General features: G+C 42.9%; 1 protein-coding gene across 2 annotated transcripts; it reads left to right on the forward strand.

The window, feature by feature from the left end:
* The first annotated feature begins 219 nt into the window (after window positions 1-219).
* PDP1 (pyruvate dehydrogenase phosphatase catalytic subunit 1) lies at window positions 220-6409 on the forward strand. Of its 2 annotated transcripts, XM_065895458.1 has the most exons (3): window positions 220-341; window positions 1118-1152; window positions 4752-6409. In XM_065895458.1, the coding sequence occupies exons 2-3, from the start codon at window positions 1122-1124 to the stop codon at window positions 6407-6409; spliced, it is 1689 nt and encodes a 562-aa protein (XP_065751530.1). In that variant the 5' UTR covers window positions 220-341; window positions 1118-1121. The 2 variants fall into 2 exon arrangements, with proteins under 2 accessions (XP_065751530.1, XP_065751529.1); XM_065895457.1 differs by lacking the exon at window positions 220-341 and having other exon boundaries at window positions 1020-1152.
* The last annotated feature ends 9092 nt before the right edge of the window (window positions 6410-15501 follow it).

Consider the following 15501-nt stretch of genomic DNA (forward strand, 5'->3'; position numbering starts at 1 on the left):
TCGCGCGGAATGGAAGGGATTGTCTGACCCCCATGACGTCACAAAGCCGGCGGGGAGCGCGCCGCTCTTCCGCTCCCACGAGCAGGGCAGCGGCCCGCTCTCCTCCTCTCCGCCCACTCGCCACTGCGCAGCCAATCTGAAGGCGGGAAGAGCTCCGGCCCGAAAGTGTGGGCGGGGTAGGGTGGCTGCCCTGCGGGGCAGGGTCGCTGAGTGGGCCGGGCTGGGGCAAGGGGCCGAGCTACGGGGAGTTGCGCCGGGCTGCGTGCAAGGACCGCCTGGAGGTGCCGCCGCCGCGGCCGCCTCCTTGTTGAGAAGAAGCGGCTCCTCCCCTGCCGTGCCCGGTTCGTATTCCCTACTCCGGGCTCCGAGCCGGCCCTTCCGGAATCCTCCTCCACCAGCCCAAAGTTGTGAGGGGGCGGCCGGCGTGCTTGGGGAGCGGCGGCCGCGGGCGTGCGGAGGGACTAACCCCGGAGCGCCAGGTGCGCGTGAGGGCGTCGGGGCCGCAGCGGGCGTGGCCGCGCTGGGGGCAGCCGCAGGCTCTGGGTGGTGGGCGGGCCCGCCGCGCCCGCTGTCAGCGCCGGGGGCACCGTGGGGACCCGCGGGAGGGTGGGCTCCCGGGAGGTGCGACGCAGGTGGCGTGGCGTCTCTGCCTGAGGGTTTCCCCTTACACACCTCGATTCCAGGGTGATCCCACAGTCAGCCGCCGCGGGCCGACCCTCAGTTTTCAGGACTGAAGCCGGTGCGGCGTGGGCGGGCGGAGGATGCCGCGCGCCCGTGGGCTCCGCTCCCGGGCTGGATGGACGGGCCGGTCCCGGGGCGCCCTTCTGCGGGCGTTGGGGCCCCCGCCGCCTCCACTGTAGCTCTGCCTCTCCCGCGGGGTGGGTTTGTTTGTTTGGTTTCCTTCTCCCCACCCCTTTTTTCCTCCTCCATCCTCTTCCCCCCTCCTAGCCCCATTCACCGGGCTGGGGCGAGACCTCGCCCCTCCTCCGCTCCCGCCTCCCCTGCCGCCGCCTCCTCTAATGAGCATCTCTGCCTTGCTTTCAATGGGCCGGTGCTGCTGTCGCTGCTGCTGTCCGCGCGGGTTGTGGATGTTGTCGGCTCCGTGTTGTGATGACAGGAGAATGTGTGTGTGTCCCGGGCCCAGACGAATTGGTAGGTATTCACTTAACTACCTGCGTTGGGTACCCAGGAAGGATGATGACTGATTTTGTGTGTGGATGGTTTTAGGTGGGTCGGCGTGGAATTAAGAGGTGAGATAGATAGCTTTGATGCCTTAGTGAGTGCAATTTTCAGGTAGGGACAAAGGAAACTAATCAAACAAGTGCTGGCTTAGGGCTTCGTGTCTTCTGAAGGCAACCGGTTTCTTCATTCATGTAGAGATAACAGGAGCTGTGAAATGTCTAGACATTAACCAAAAATGCTGAAAAATCGCAGAGTCTATGCAGGGTGTTTAATGTAATCAAATTATGTAAACTGGGGTTCTGACACATTTAATGATTAGTATAGCATTTTTTTTTCATTTACACCAAAATTTTTGCAAACCTAAAGAGCTCTGGAGTCGGTACAGTAATTGCATTCTCTAATTTCTTCTGTGAGTTTATTGATGAAGTTGAATCATTTCTTGGCACAAACTCTGTTGAGCACATCAGTAAGAATGGATGGATCTCTTTCCTGTTGCTGGTTACAGCTCATCTTTCCTTATTAGTCGTGAGCAAAATTGGCAAAATCTGCCTAAGACTAAGATGCTGCATATAAGGTGGCTAAGTCTGGATCATGGGATAGGACCTTTTAAGTGAAATTGTGGCCAGAAATAACTGGAAAATTTGACAGTGCTTCAGTTTACCACAACTGTACCTTGCGGCGGTTCTTCCTGCCTCATCAAGAGCCGTCTACTTCATTAACTTAGCAAGTTTGTCGACAGAAGTTTTGATTTCATGGGGTTTTGTTGTTGAATCACAGGATATTCAGAAGGATACTCACTTAATGGTTTATGAAAGCATTTGAAAGTACTTCGACTTCTAGTAGTAACTGGTCTGATGGAGAGAGTATGTTACTTGTACTGGTGGTGATAGAATGTTCATTAAACACAGACTAGGTAACTTCCCTAAGAATTTGACTTTTGGAGGCATGTTGGGAGTCAGTCCATATGCTAAGCCCCTGAGTAACTGAAAGATAGAGTTAATAAAATTCACTCTCTGCTTTTTTGTTTTTAATGTTGAGAATTTATGCCTGAAGGAAAAATGTATGTTAGAGTGCTTGCTGTTTGAATTTACGTATTATTCAAAGCATCTGCTGCATGAATCGGTTCTTTTTGCCACAATAGTTCATTTTGCAGTCAATTTCAAAAGCAGGAGGATTGTCAAAGCAAAGGAATTTAAGGAAAGTGTGGGTTTCCTGGACTTGTTATTCCTTGATCAGACACCATATAGCCAAATCCTGGTATGCATCTATCTGTGAAAACCCCCCTCCAAACACACACACACACACACACACACACACACACACACACACACACACACAGTACTTTGATTCAATCTACTTTCCATACAGAAATACACGTTTTTCCTCTAAGATTCTTAAGTTTTAAAGTAAGCATAAATGCAAACGTATATAAAATTACAGAGAAAATTTATTTTCATTAAGATTGGTGTCTGTTTACATTTTTAATAACAGAAAAAATCTTTATACAAAGCATGAAATAAGTTAATGTGCTTTCTGCATACAAACCTAGCAAGAGATATGATTCATATCTAGAAGCCAGTGTCATGTGGCCCCACGTTTGAGCACATCTCCTGGCTCAGTCATGTACACTTAACCTTTGGATGACTTTCAGGTATTCAGTTTGAAGTGCTGTTAGTTAAGTGGTTAGTCTTGATAGATTCCTGTTCTTCTGGAATTTCTGTTTTTCATGACTGCCTTTCAGAATACTTATTTAGTTATTGATTTTATTTCCAAAATTCTAATCACTTCCTTCTATTGCCTAATCTTGTCCTCAATTTTGTAAACAAATCCCTTCTTAAATAGTGTAGTTAAAATAACGGTACTTTCTATCACATGCAAAAGGGGTTCTATATGATTGGCTTATACAGCACTTATTACAGAAGCAAATTCAGTGTTTTCTCTGCCCCTTCACTGCATTCCACTTATCTTTTTTCTGTGTTTCAAAAGAGGGTGCGTGAAAATAATGTAATATATTCTAACACTCTCTATGATATTTGTAAAATTTTTTCTTAATGTGTTCAACCTTAGGAAGGAATAGTTGATATTCAGACTCAGATGGTTTTATATTCCTTATTCCCTTTTGTTTACTGCATTTGTTTTCTTATTTAAAATATAAAACCTGTTTATTTATAGGCCAGATGAATACTTTGATGCAATACCTCAAGAATTCAGGGGAAATATATGTTACAAGAGGGATTCTCTTATTGTAAAAATTACCTGAATTAATGATACATGTTTATTAAATTTTCTAGATAAATGCCCAGCAAAATGTTTTCAGTATCACATAGTAAGTGATATGATTTTGGTTTATTCATGATTATAATGCTCTACCTTTTTTAGCCAAACCTTAGACCATTAGACTACTATTTCACTGTTTATTAATTTCCAAGTGCAGATAGATAACCTTTTTATAAAATGTAAGAGAAAATATTTTTCTAGGGGTGAATTCTACTTGGGATCCACTGTAGACGAAAATCATATTTCTGTAGCTTTCTTTCATGACTGATAATTAGAGGAAAACGGTAGCAAGTAAATTAAATTCCAGCAAGTAAATTAAATACCAGAACTGCGACCATTTATGTTATTAACAAAGTTTTAGAGCTGCTAGAATACTTAGTTTTTTTTTATCACAAAGAATACACTAAAATTAAACAACAAATAAATGAACCCTGCATTTGCTATCAAAGCCTCACTTCAGTGCACACTTTTTATAAAGGCACAGAGTCCAGGAAGCGTGCTCAGATAGCATCTGCTCTGATGTGTTCACGTACAGCTTAGGAAAGCAAGGCTCAAAGCGGTGATCCAGCTTTTCCAGGATTATGTGGTGAATTGGTGGCAGACCTATGTCCCTAAACCTGCCAAATTGGCACAGTGGTCTGGAGAAACATTGTTTGCAAGACCATCTACTAGGATGCAGGGAGGGCATTTTGGAGCTTCTATTTTTAGTCATTATGTAAAAATTTTCTTGTACAGGTTATAATGAACATTATATTAATGTAGTAGCATATGTATATAACTTACAAATAATTCATGAATACACACCGGTTGGGGCTGCATCCCAACACTTTTATAGTAGTAGCCATGTGTATCAAATGCTAACAATCGACCACTGGTCTAGAAACAGGATCTTCATAAATGGGAGAAGTCCCTGTGCAATTTGGGAGATCCACGGCCTTTTTTAAGGATAGGGAGAACGGTGATTGGCTAGGTAGACTGCCACTACATAATGTTATATAACCTTCGTCTCCTCTACTCTCCTCAGCCAGATCTATTGTACATTCTGCACAGTTTGTGCTGCACAAAGAAATACAAGGAAGAGAGAAAAGTAAAGCTCGACGACAGTTCAGTCCTGGCTCCATAAGTGATTGGGAGGTGTGCTTAATAGAGTATATCCTATAGAAATAGTACATGATATGTGTGTAAAATGTAGTGCCTTAGGAGGCACAGGGAGCCTGTAGATTCACCTGCTAAACATTTGTTATGAAAGCAAAAATAGATTAAGTAATCAGAATGTAACTTTTGCTGTCTAGGAATCCCAGTCAGAAGTTCCAGCCTGCCGCTGTTCTCTGATGCCATGCCAGCACCAACTCAACTGTTTTTCCCTCTGATCCGTCACTGTGAACTGAGCAGAATCTATGGCACTGCATGTTACTGCCACCACAGACATCTCTGCTGCTCACCCCCTTACATTCCTCAGAGTCGCCTGAGATACACACCCCATCCGGCATATGCTACCTTTTATAGGCCAAAGGAGAGCTGGTGGCAGTACACCCAAGGAAGGAGATATGCTTCCACACCACAGAAATTTTACCTTACACCTCCACAAGTCAACAGCATCCTGAAAGCTAATGAATACAGTTTCAAAGTGCCAGAATTTGATGGCAAAAATGTCAGTTCTGTCCTTGGATTTGACAGCAATCAGCTGCCTGCGAATGCACCCATTGAGGACCGGAGAAGTGCAGCAACCTGCTTGCAGACCAGAGGGATGCTTTTGGGGGTTTTCGATGGCCATGCAGGCTGTGCTTGCTCCCAGGCGGTCAGTGAAAGACTATTTTATTATATTGCTGTCTCTCTGTTACCCCATGAGACTTTGCTAGAGATCGAAAATGCGGTGGAGAGCGGTCGAGCACTGCTCCCCATTCTCCAGTGGCACAAGCATCCCAATGATTACTTCAGTAAGGAGGCGTCCAAATTATATTTCAACAGCTTGAGGACTTACTGGCAAGAGCTTATAGACCTTAACACTGGGGAGTCGACTGAAATTGATGTTAAGGAGGCTTTGGTTAATGCTTTCAAGAGGCTTGATAATGACATCTCCTTGGAGGCTCAAGTCGGTGATCCCAATTCTTTCCTCAACTACCTGGTGCTTCGAGTGGCATTTTCTGGGGCCACAGCTTGTGTGGCCCATGTGGATGGTGTTGACCTTCATGTGGCCAATACTGGTGATAGCAGAGCCATGCTGGGTGTGCAGGAAGAGGACGGCTCTTGGTCGGCAGTCACTCTATCTAATGACCACAATGCTCAGAATGAAAGAGAAGTGGAACGCCTGAAATTGGAGCACCCAAAGAATGAGGCCAAGAGTGTGGTGAAACAGGATCGGCTACTTGGCTTATTGATGCCTTTTAGGGCTTTTGGGGACGTAAAGTTCAAGTGGAGCATTGACCTTCAAAAGAGAGTGATAGAATCTGGCCCAGACCAGCTGAATGACAACGAATATACCAAGTTTATCCCTCCTAATTATTACACACCTCCTTATCTCACTGCTGAGCCAGAAGTAACTTACCACCGATTAAGGCCACAGGATAAATTTCTGGTATTGGCGACTGACGGATTGTGGGAGACAATGCATAGGCAGGATGTGGTTAGGATTGTGGGCGAGTACCTAACAGGCATGCATCACCAAGAGCCAATAGCTGTTGGTGGCTATAAGGTGACTCTGGGACAGATGCATGGCCTTTTAACAGAAAGGAGAGCCAAGATGTCATCGGTATTTGAGGATCAGAATGCAGCAACCCATCTAATTCGCCATGCTGTGGGCAACAACGAGTTTGGGGCTGTTGATCACGAGCGCCTCTCCAAAATGCTTAGTCTTCCTGAAGAGCTTGCTAGGATGTACAGGGATGACATTACAATCATTGTAGTTCAGTTCAATTCTCATGTCGTAGGGGCATATCAAAACCAGGAATAGTGAGTGGATCTTACCCTGGCAGTTCTCACATGAAATAGATTTAAAGAGCAGATAGATTTTTAAAAGATACTAATACAGTAAACATTTCCAGAGGGTCATTCTAAGCATTTCCCCATTTGATACTCTAGTCAGCCAAGTAGTCCAAGTTGACTTTGTAGCCGGGTGGCAGGATCCTGAGTCTCCTTCTGCTTAGCTCGGACCTCACAGCACTTGCACTTGAGGCACGTCAGTTCCTTACTGCAGATGTCTTATGACATTGGCTTCTTTTTTCAATCTGAGAAAATCAGGATGACCTTACAAACAGAATCTTGAATAGGCCCAAAGCAGGGAACTTGCTGGGCATATTCTCTTGGTAAAACGAAAAAACATTATTCACACCTGCAGACCCCTTTCATCACCAAGATTCCACTGTACATGAGAACATTTATTTATTGCATGATCTCCTAGATATACAGCCTATGCATTATTCATATAACTTTATTTTAACCTGAAGTAGTTTTCAAATCCAGTGCTTTAAGCCATAAAGGGCCGAGAACCAAGTAATCTGAATTTGTAAGTGTGTGTGCTTATTTGACTGGAATCCTGCTTAAATGGAAAAACAAACGCTTCCCCCTTCCCCACCCCTGATTACCTAATGTGATTGAAACATTTTCTATCTTGCCACACACTTGAAGACAATAAAGGTGTTTAGTTTTATCTACTCTTATTGATGTTAAATAAAGGAAAAATAATTTTTTCAGTTTATATTGATGAAAAGCTTCATTTAGTTTGAAATAAAAGATCCAGAATGAAGAGAAGAGACTGATATGTTCAATTACGGTCATCTGCAGCCACCAGCACGTCACTCTTATCATGTAATCCCCCGAAGCGTGGCATGCTGTGTGTGCTGGGTGGACTGCTGCTGGGAAATCATACTTCTAATTTAGTAGTGATAATAATTTTCATCACTTTTGGACTTTTAAGGATGACACATATAAAATAAATTGAAATATATAATTTGGGGGAGTAAGGTCTAATATTACCTTCGGGTGCTGAAATGAGGAGGAAGTTTTTTGTTTTTCCCCACTTAGATGTAGGTCAGTTAAAATAATTGGTTTAAAAATTACTAAATGCTTTAAACATATTGCAGCTTATAAATAGGAATGTTAAGATATATACATGAGAAATTTTTAAAGGTAACTCTTGTGCATGCCTGATGCTTAATGGAACACTTAGCAGCATCAAGTATTGTTTGCAGCAGTCGCCATAATTATATGCGGTCTCTTCCAATGCTGTATCAAAGTAAATGAAAATAAATATATTCAAATTGGCTTTTGGGAGCTTATTTAATATGCATCAAATGGCATTTTGTTCCTGTGTTTAATGGTGATCCATGTACAGCTGTGCATATATTTTCATCACTTATTGTAGCATCACTGATAAAAGAATGGCTATGACTATGTTTGATTTTCACATAGATTTTAATACAAAACATGATCAGTTTTCCCTTGTGTAATTAGTTGAGGGGTGTTTAGGTCCTTTCGGATTTCTGTAGAATATGAACTAGATATTCAAGGACTCCCTCTGGACTGTGGGCACTGAAGCAAGGTAGAATTGGCTGCAAAATTTGTTCCAATTGAAAATAGGCTCAGGAAGATTGCAGCTCAGAAGACCATATGTTTGTTTTCTGAGGTCTATTTTTTTTCCTTTTTTTTTTTTTTCCTTTTTTTTTTTTCCCCTTGAGTCAGCTTAGAACTTTCCTCCCAGGCAGTATTTTGGAGGGGGAAAAGCTATTGTACTATATACTTATTTATAAATGTTTTGACAGAGACTTCATCTTTTAATGAAATATATGTAGAATGCAGTAGCAGTTAAAACTCATTTTCAGGCTACTATTTGAATTTCTCTTGAACACCACCACTAAAGAGTTCCACATTATCTTATACTTAGTAAAGTCTCGTCTCTATATAGTACAGTATATATAAATTTGGTTTCCCATGGTCATGATCAAGATAGTAATTCTTATTATTACACAAGAAACTTGGTCTGCAGTCCAAAAGCCTGTCTACTCTCTATAGAAATGAAAATGCAGTGTGGAGTTAACAGTGTGGAAATGAAAATAATTGGATGTTAGAAATATGAATATTATCTAAAAGTTGAGATTTTATTATAATTGGTTGTCACTGTGATTTGATATCTAAAATTAAAGAATATGTGTAAACTTTCATGGTATTTAGCCTTAAACTTTTTTTAATTTATACTTTCTAACATATGTATCAACTTCTGTATTTAGTCAGTGGCTCATGGTATTTATAATACGTCCTTAGCTAGTTAAATGGGATGGTGGTATGGTACACGGTACTTGGGGAAAACAACTGTCTTGTATCCGTGTGAAGAAATGTGAAAAGTTCATATATAATATAGAGAATGGTCAGAGTAATGCCCACAGTGAATTAAAGCTTCATATCTGCTTTCTGAATGACCTGTGTTGGTTTTTAATTAATAGTAAGATTCATTAGATGCTTTCTATGGGGGTAGATTAAACTTAACTTTAGGATCCTCTAGATAGATAGTATTTAAAAAAAAAACTAGGGTATAATTTACATTTAGTAAAATGCACAGGTTTTAAATGTGTAGTTTGAGATTTGGTAACCACAACCCCAATAAAGATATAGAACTTTTCCAATACTCCAGCAGAAAATTCCCTCATGCCACTTTCCAGTTAATCCTTCCCCACAAAACTATTGTTCTGACTTCTGTCACCATAGATTAGTATTACTTGTTCTAGAAATTCATACAAATGAAATCATATAATATGTACTCTTTTGTATCTGACGGTTGTTCATTTTTTTGAGGTTCATTATGTTGACTGTATTCATAGTCTCTTCCTTATTACCAAGTAGCATTCCATAGTATGAATATATCACAATTTATCCATTGTTGATGGGCATTATTAGCCCCCTTCCTCTCCCCTTTTAGAGCTAACTTTTAGGTTAGCAATTCCCAGGGATATTATTTGGTTGAAGTGTAGATTTAACATTGCAGATGTGATTGATTACAGGTGAGTTTTATGTTCCGTACCTTAATGCTAGGACTTTTAAAAAAATGCCCTTTAAACAAGCGATGAAAATGTTTCATGGTGAAAAATTTGGAGGGATTAGGGAGTGGTCCTTTGCTAATGACCTCTCTGTACCTCTCCCACTGATCTTGTTGAGTTGATTTAGTTCATTAAGTGATTGAGCTAATGACTATCCTATAAGAAAAAGACAAATAATACCTCGGTTTTTGAAGGTCCTGGTTTATCACTCCATCGGCCATTGCTGTGATTAGGGAAGGGGAAGGAAGTGGCTTAAATGCTGACTGTTAAGTTAGGACTGGGATGGTGTAGCTGACTTGAATATCTCTGCTTTTATTAAACTAAATTAATACTTCCTAGAACAAGCTTTCCTGCTCACTAGTCAAACACATGCCTGAATATGGGTTATTGTTAGCTCTGTCTTTGGGTATAGCAAGAGAGTCTAGGTAACTGCTATCCTTAGTCTGTAGGTAAACATACCTTAATTATGATCTTTATCATAAATAAAACAATTGCTATTCACTATAGAATTTTTCAGATCGTCAAAAGCTGAGGCCTGGGCAAGCTGGGTAAATGAAGACATGTTAATGGTATCTGAGTTGACTTGTTACAGTATGAAGGTCACTTCCTTTGTTCCATTCAGAGTTTACTTTGAAAGCCAAGCTTAATCTTATTAAATCCAGTCAGCCTGGTTCTTATGACAAAATTTATACCTTGGATTGAATCCTAACAATACACAGTATTGTCTTCTAAATAGCTTTCAAATTATAAGTCTTCAAAGTAAATATATTAAGAAGGATGAAATTCATGCATTTCATGTGCCATTAATAACGATTATCCAATGCACATATTTTAAGGACCACACAATTTAGACTCAGTTATGTAGCCAATATTTAGGTTCGTAAAATATGCACATATCTGGTTTAAAGTTGTTCTGATTTTTAACTTTACCTTGTTTGTCCATTTTCAGTTCTTTAACGTCAGGGCCCGTGGATTTTGTTTCTCTCTCTGAGCCAACACAATGTTGAATAAAAAATGTTCTGCATCCACTTTATTGTACATTAGAGACATACCATCAAGTAAAAAAAAAAAAAACCTAAGTGAACTTTAAGAAATTTCTTCATTTGTCAGAAGTTAACATCAATCCAGATGCAGAGGAATAATTTATTCCTGTAATTTAGTTTCATTTTTATAGTTAAAAGTCAATGATTTCTAAAAATTGAACTAGTTTCCTGTTGCAAAGAATATTCAAAAGAAAAAAAAGTACCACTATACAAATTGGCCCATCACACCTTTAGCCCTCGACGGGAGAACGCTTCTTGTGTTCATTGGGAGAGACCTCAAAGACTCAATAGTCAAGCGAGTCAATCGGACCCCAAAAGTCAGTTCATTTCCCCCAGTAAAACTTCGCTAACTGGTCCCCATCTAACCCTTGCCCTCTTCCCCAGCTCCTTTTGTACACACGGTGGGAGGCGTGCCCTCTGAGGGCCTGCGAAGACCTTTAGCTGTTGTTTGGAAGCACCCAGCTCCAAAAGAGCTCAGTAATTCACGTCACCTTCCTACCCCAAGGGATCCGTAAGACCCTGCCCTAGAGTCACACCTTTCCTCTCTTCTAAGCCATACCCAGTTCACTGACGTACTTCCTGCCTGCCTCACATGCTCAACCAACCCAAACAATCAGATTTGACTACAGTGCAAGGAGGTTAGTGATCCTATTCAGCCTTTCAGAAACCTCAGACCTGGAGCACTGAGCCACAACCAGCAGCCAAGAAGAGTCAAAGAACCAAAGATTTTATCTCACCTGCGGTGATTGAATCAATCTGTCTCCTTGAAGGACAAGACCAATTTGATTGGCTGGCAGTGTTGACTAAGAGGCGAGCCTTCAAGCATAAAAGCTGAGAAGAATGGGAAACGTGACAGATCTAAGAGAAAGAAAAAAGAAAAGGTGAGAGAAAGAAGAGAGTGGTGTGATTAGAGGCAGTAATGGGGGCAGGGAGCATCAGATCCTCTGACTCCTTGGACCAGTGACAGGGATGAAAGCAAAGCAGAGGAAAAACAGCAGCCAGCTGAATAGTGGTGACATAAAGGATTGAAAAAACCACTTTTAAGCCCTTATGAAATCATGGATTTTATGCTAGGGCAGCAACAGTTGGAATGCAAGGTAGTTTCCATTAGCGTGACCATTTTGTCTTGGCTCATTAGATAAGAGGGAAAAAGGAAAGTCTTTGACCACATGGAAAGGGAAACTGACCAGATGGACAGTTTTCTCAAAGGAACGTTGCTTAGAAATTATTTTTTCTTGCTCCAAATCTGGGGACAAGTTAAACAGCCTAATTTCACCTGATGAAAACAGAGACTAGATCATTAAAGCCCTGGTGTCAGTAGAAACAGAGCTGTGAGACTGAGCAGACCAGAGAGAGTATGTTACTAAACCAAGCCTCATGACTCTGGGGTCACACACCTGTGGCTCTTGCTTAGACGGGCAAAGATGGCTTCAGGTATAACGGAAAAGTCCAGTGACCTCGCAGCCTTAGTAATGCTAACGGTAACCACGATTACTGTTTCTCGAGCACTTACTATGTGCCAGGTCCTGTGGAAAATATACTCTGTGTTTTCTCATTTAATACTTGTGCTGCTAGTCTCTGTTTGGCCCCTCAACCCCTTCTCTAAGCCATCTCTGCCCTGCCCTGTGTGCCTGGAAGCTCCTCCAGGCTGCACCTCCCAGGCTTGCTCGTCTTCTTTTTTTTTTGGCTGCGTTGGGTCTTTGTTGCTGTGCGCGGGCTTTCTCTAGTTGCAGCGAGCCGGGGCTACTCTTTGTTGCATTGCATGGGCTTCTCATTGCAGTGGCTTCTCTTGTTGCAGCACACAGGTCCTAGAACACACGGGCTTCAGTAGTTGTGGTGCACGGGCTCAGTAGTTGTGGCTCGCAGGCTCTAGAGCGCAGGCACAGTAGTTGTGGCAGACGAGCTTAGTTGCTCAGGAGCATGTGGGATCTTCCCGGACCAGGGATCGAACCTGTGTCCCCTGCATTGGCAGAAAGATTCTTAACCACTGTGCCACCAGGGAAGTCCCTCACTTGTCTTCTGATTATCATTTCCATTCAATCAGTGGGTAGCACCAGCAGGTGATTGGAGGGTGGGATGAGAGAGATGCTGGGATAGTTCTTCCTAGTTCTCTCCATGTTTCAAGCTACATCTCCAGCCTTAGCTGTGTCCCTCCACACTATAGCCCCTTAGGGCTGCACCTCTTCCACACTTCCGGTTCTCAGTGGGCTCAGGTCACGCTATTCCTCCCTTTGTCCTTTCAGCCTTAGGGATGGTAAAGGCTTCCTACTGCTGCTCGTCTCTGGGTGCCTCAACAACCCTGTCTGTTCCCTCATCCTTGCTCACACCTCTGTGAGTAATCCGTTCATTTGAACAATGTAAGGTGAAATCAGTTTCCTACCAGGACCTGACCAATACAATCCTTAAAACAAACTGAAGTATGATTTCCCCTATTTTACCTAGTGCAAAGAGGCACAGTAGCTTGTCCAGCATCACACACCAAACAAAGCCATACCTGTATATTCCAAAGCCTGCATGTTTAATCACATCACATTGCCCAGCCTCTCCATGTAACCAGAATGATCCCTTTGGAATTGAGAAGACCCGAGGACTGTCAAGTGGCCAATAGACAAGTGAGCCCTTGCAAAGCAGAGATAACGATCCTCAGAAGAAGCGGCAAAGACTGATGTAGGCCAGCAGTTAGTCTAGCACGTAGGGAATGGAGCCACCCACAGAGTGTGCCAAGTGAGGAGTGCATTGCAGTGTCCAGGTATGCAGTTCCTCAGTTTCCCAATTCATTTGTTGAAATCTCCATGGTGGGAGATGAGGTAGAAAGATAGGAACTGCAGAAAAAGCCTTAGGTAGATAGTACATTTGAGCCTTGAATGAGAAGGGGACTAGGGGCCCCAAACCTCCCAGCATACAGGAAAATCCGGGTATAACTTACAGTCAGCCCTCTATATACTTTGTTCCTCCAGATCTACGGTTCCTCTGTATCTGTGATTCCATATCTGCAGATTCAACCAACCATAGATCAAGTAGCACTGTCGTATTTACTATTGAAAACTATCCACATATAAGCGGACTCGCACAGTTCAAATCCTTGTTGTTCAAAGGTCAACTGTACACAATGGCCGTAGCATCCTTGCAGCTAGCATACATTTAGGGAACTACTTGAGATGGCAAAGACTAGCCAAGCAGGCATGGGATGCAAGAGTTGGTAGAGGCAGGGGTGGGAGGAAGAAGTACAAAACGATGTTAGCCAGGGCCATGCCAGGCTGAAATCTGGCTTCTAGCTACTCATAGGTGGGAGACTTGACTAATTCTAAATGAGGAAGGATTGGTGGTTAGGCAAGAGAACATCTTTGTGATTTACGTATTGCCATTAGTCATTCATGTGTGTACACTCACGTTTAATGAACTGGTATGTTTTGTTCAAACAGTCATATTTTTGTTCCTCTTGATTCCTTAGTTACCATAGTGCATGATCACTGAGCTCTACTCAGGTATGGGGTAACTTGACAACTGAACTTGGGAGACCTAACCAGTCACCCATCAAAGTCTTGGAACATTGTAACTGGATTGAGTTGCCAGCTACCAGTTAGTTCAGTCCAATCTAGCAAGTGTTTATTGGGCTTGTTCATTGTTTTGGGTACTTGGCTATGTGGTAACCACCTTCCAAGATGGCTCCCAATGAGCCCTATCGCCTGGCATTTATGCCCTGTGTAATATGCTCCCAGGATTTGTTTGTGTGACCAGTGGAACACAGCAGATGTGACGGCATGTCCCTCCTGAGATCAGATTATAAAAGACACTGCAGCTTCTGTCTTGGTCACTCTTACTCTCTCTTGGGAGGAGCCATGTTGTGAGCAGCCTTGTAGAGAGAACCACATGGAAAGAGACCGGTGCCTCCTGGCAATAGACACATGAGTGGAGTTGGAAGCAGACCTTGCAGCTCCAGTCAAGTTTCCAAAGGCTGCAACTCTGGCTGACAGCATGATTAACAACCTCATGAGAGATCCTGAGCCAGAAAAGCTGCACCCAAATTCTAAACCCTCATAAAACGCAGCCAGTTATTCTACTAGCAAAATGAGTTTATTCAGGAACAGTAAAAAATTGCAATTTAGGACACGCAATCTATGGCAAATCACAGGCAGATGTGGAGAACACAAGAGAGGACCTTTTTTTTATAGAGGAGAAGGGGGACGGCCTGTTATAAACAAGAGTCCATTGGAGGAAACTGAGAGTTTGAAGTATAGTGGATTTTCATTGGCTGAGTTGTGACAGTCTCTCATTGGCTGGGCTGTTGCCAGGCAAGGAGAAATTCTTCCTTCCTCCTACTGGGTAGTAATGTAACTTTCTTCCTGTTGTAACTGCAAAGGTACATCTCTTCCAGTTGGGTCTGCAATTGATTTACAGTGGTACAGCATGAGAGCTCCCCCTTCTGGACCTCCTCACTTTTTTTTTTTTTTTTTGCGGTGTGTGCTGAGTTGGGTCTTCGTTGCTGTGCGCGGGCTTTTCTCCAGTTGCGGCGAGCAGGGGCTACTCTTCGCTGCGGTGCGCGGGCTTCTCACTGCGGTGGCTTCTCTTGTTGCGGAGCACGGGCTCTAGGCGCGTGGGCTTCAGTAGTCGCGTTATGTGGGTTCTAGAGCGCAGGCTCAGTAGTTGTGGTGCACGGGCTTAGTTGCTCTGCGGCATGTGGGATCTTCCGGGACCAGGGCTCGAACCCTGTATTGGCAGGACGATTCTTAACCACTGCGCCACCAGGGAAGTCCCTGGATCTCCTCATTTTCAATGAGGTTTCTATTTATAGACAAACCTCATTCATTGTGCTTCACTTTATTTTGCTTTGCACATATTGTGTTTTTTACAAGTTGAAGGTTTGTGGCAACGCTGAGTTGAATAAGTCTATCTGTGCCATTTTTCCAACATTTGCTCACTTCCTGTCTCTGTGTCACATTTTGGCAATTCTCAAACTATTTCAAACTTTTTCA

Source organism: Phocoena phocoena, chromosome 17, assembly GCF_963924675.1.
Source record: "Phocoena phocoena chromosome 17, mPhoPho1.1, whole genome shotgun sequence".
NCBI classification, from domain to species: domain Eukaryota; kingdom Metazoa; phylum Chordata; class Mammalia; order Artiodactyla; family Phocoenidae; genus Phocoena; species Phocoena phocoena.

What these genes read in the sequence shown, in the direction of transcription:
- PDP1 (XM_065895457.1), top strand. Translation starts at nt 1,020, where the DNA reads ATGAGCATCTCTGCCTTGCTTTCAATGGGCCGGTGCTGCTGTCGCTGC. An exon ending in TCCCGGGCCCAGACGAATTG is followed by an intron (nt 1,153 to 4,751) that starts GTAGGTATTCAC and finishes TTTGCTGTCTAG; the next exon opens with GAATCCCAGTCAGAAGTTCC.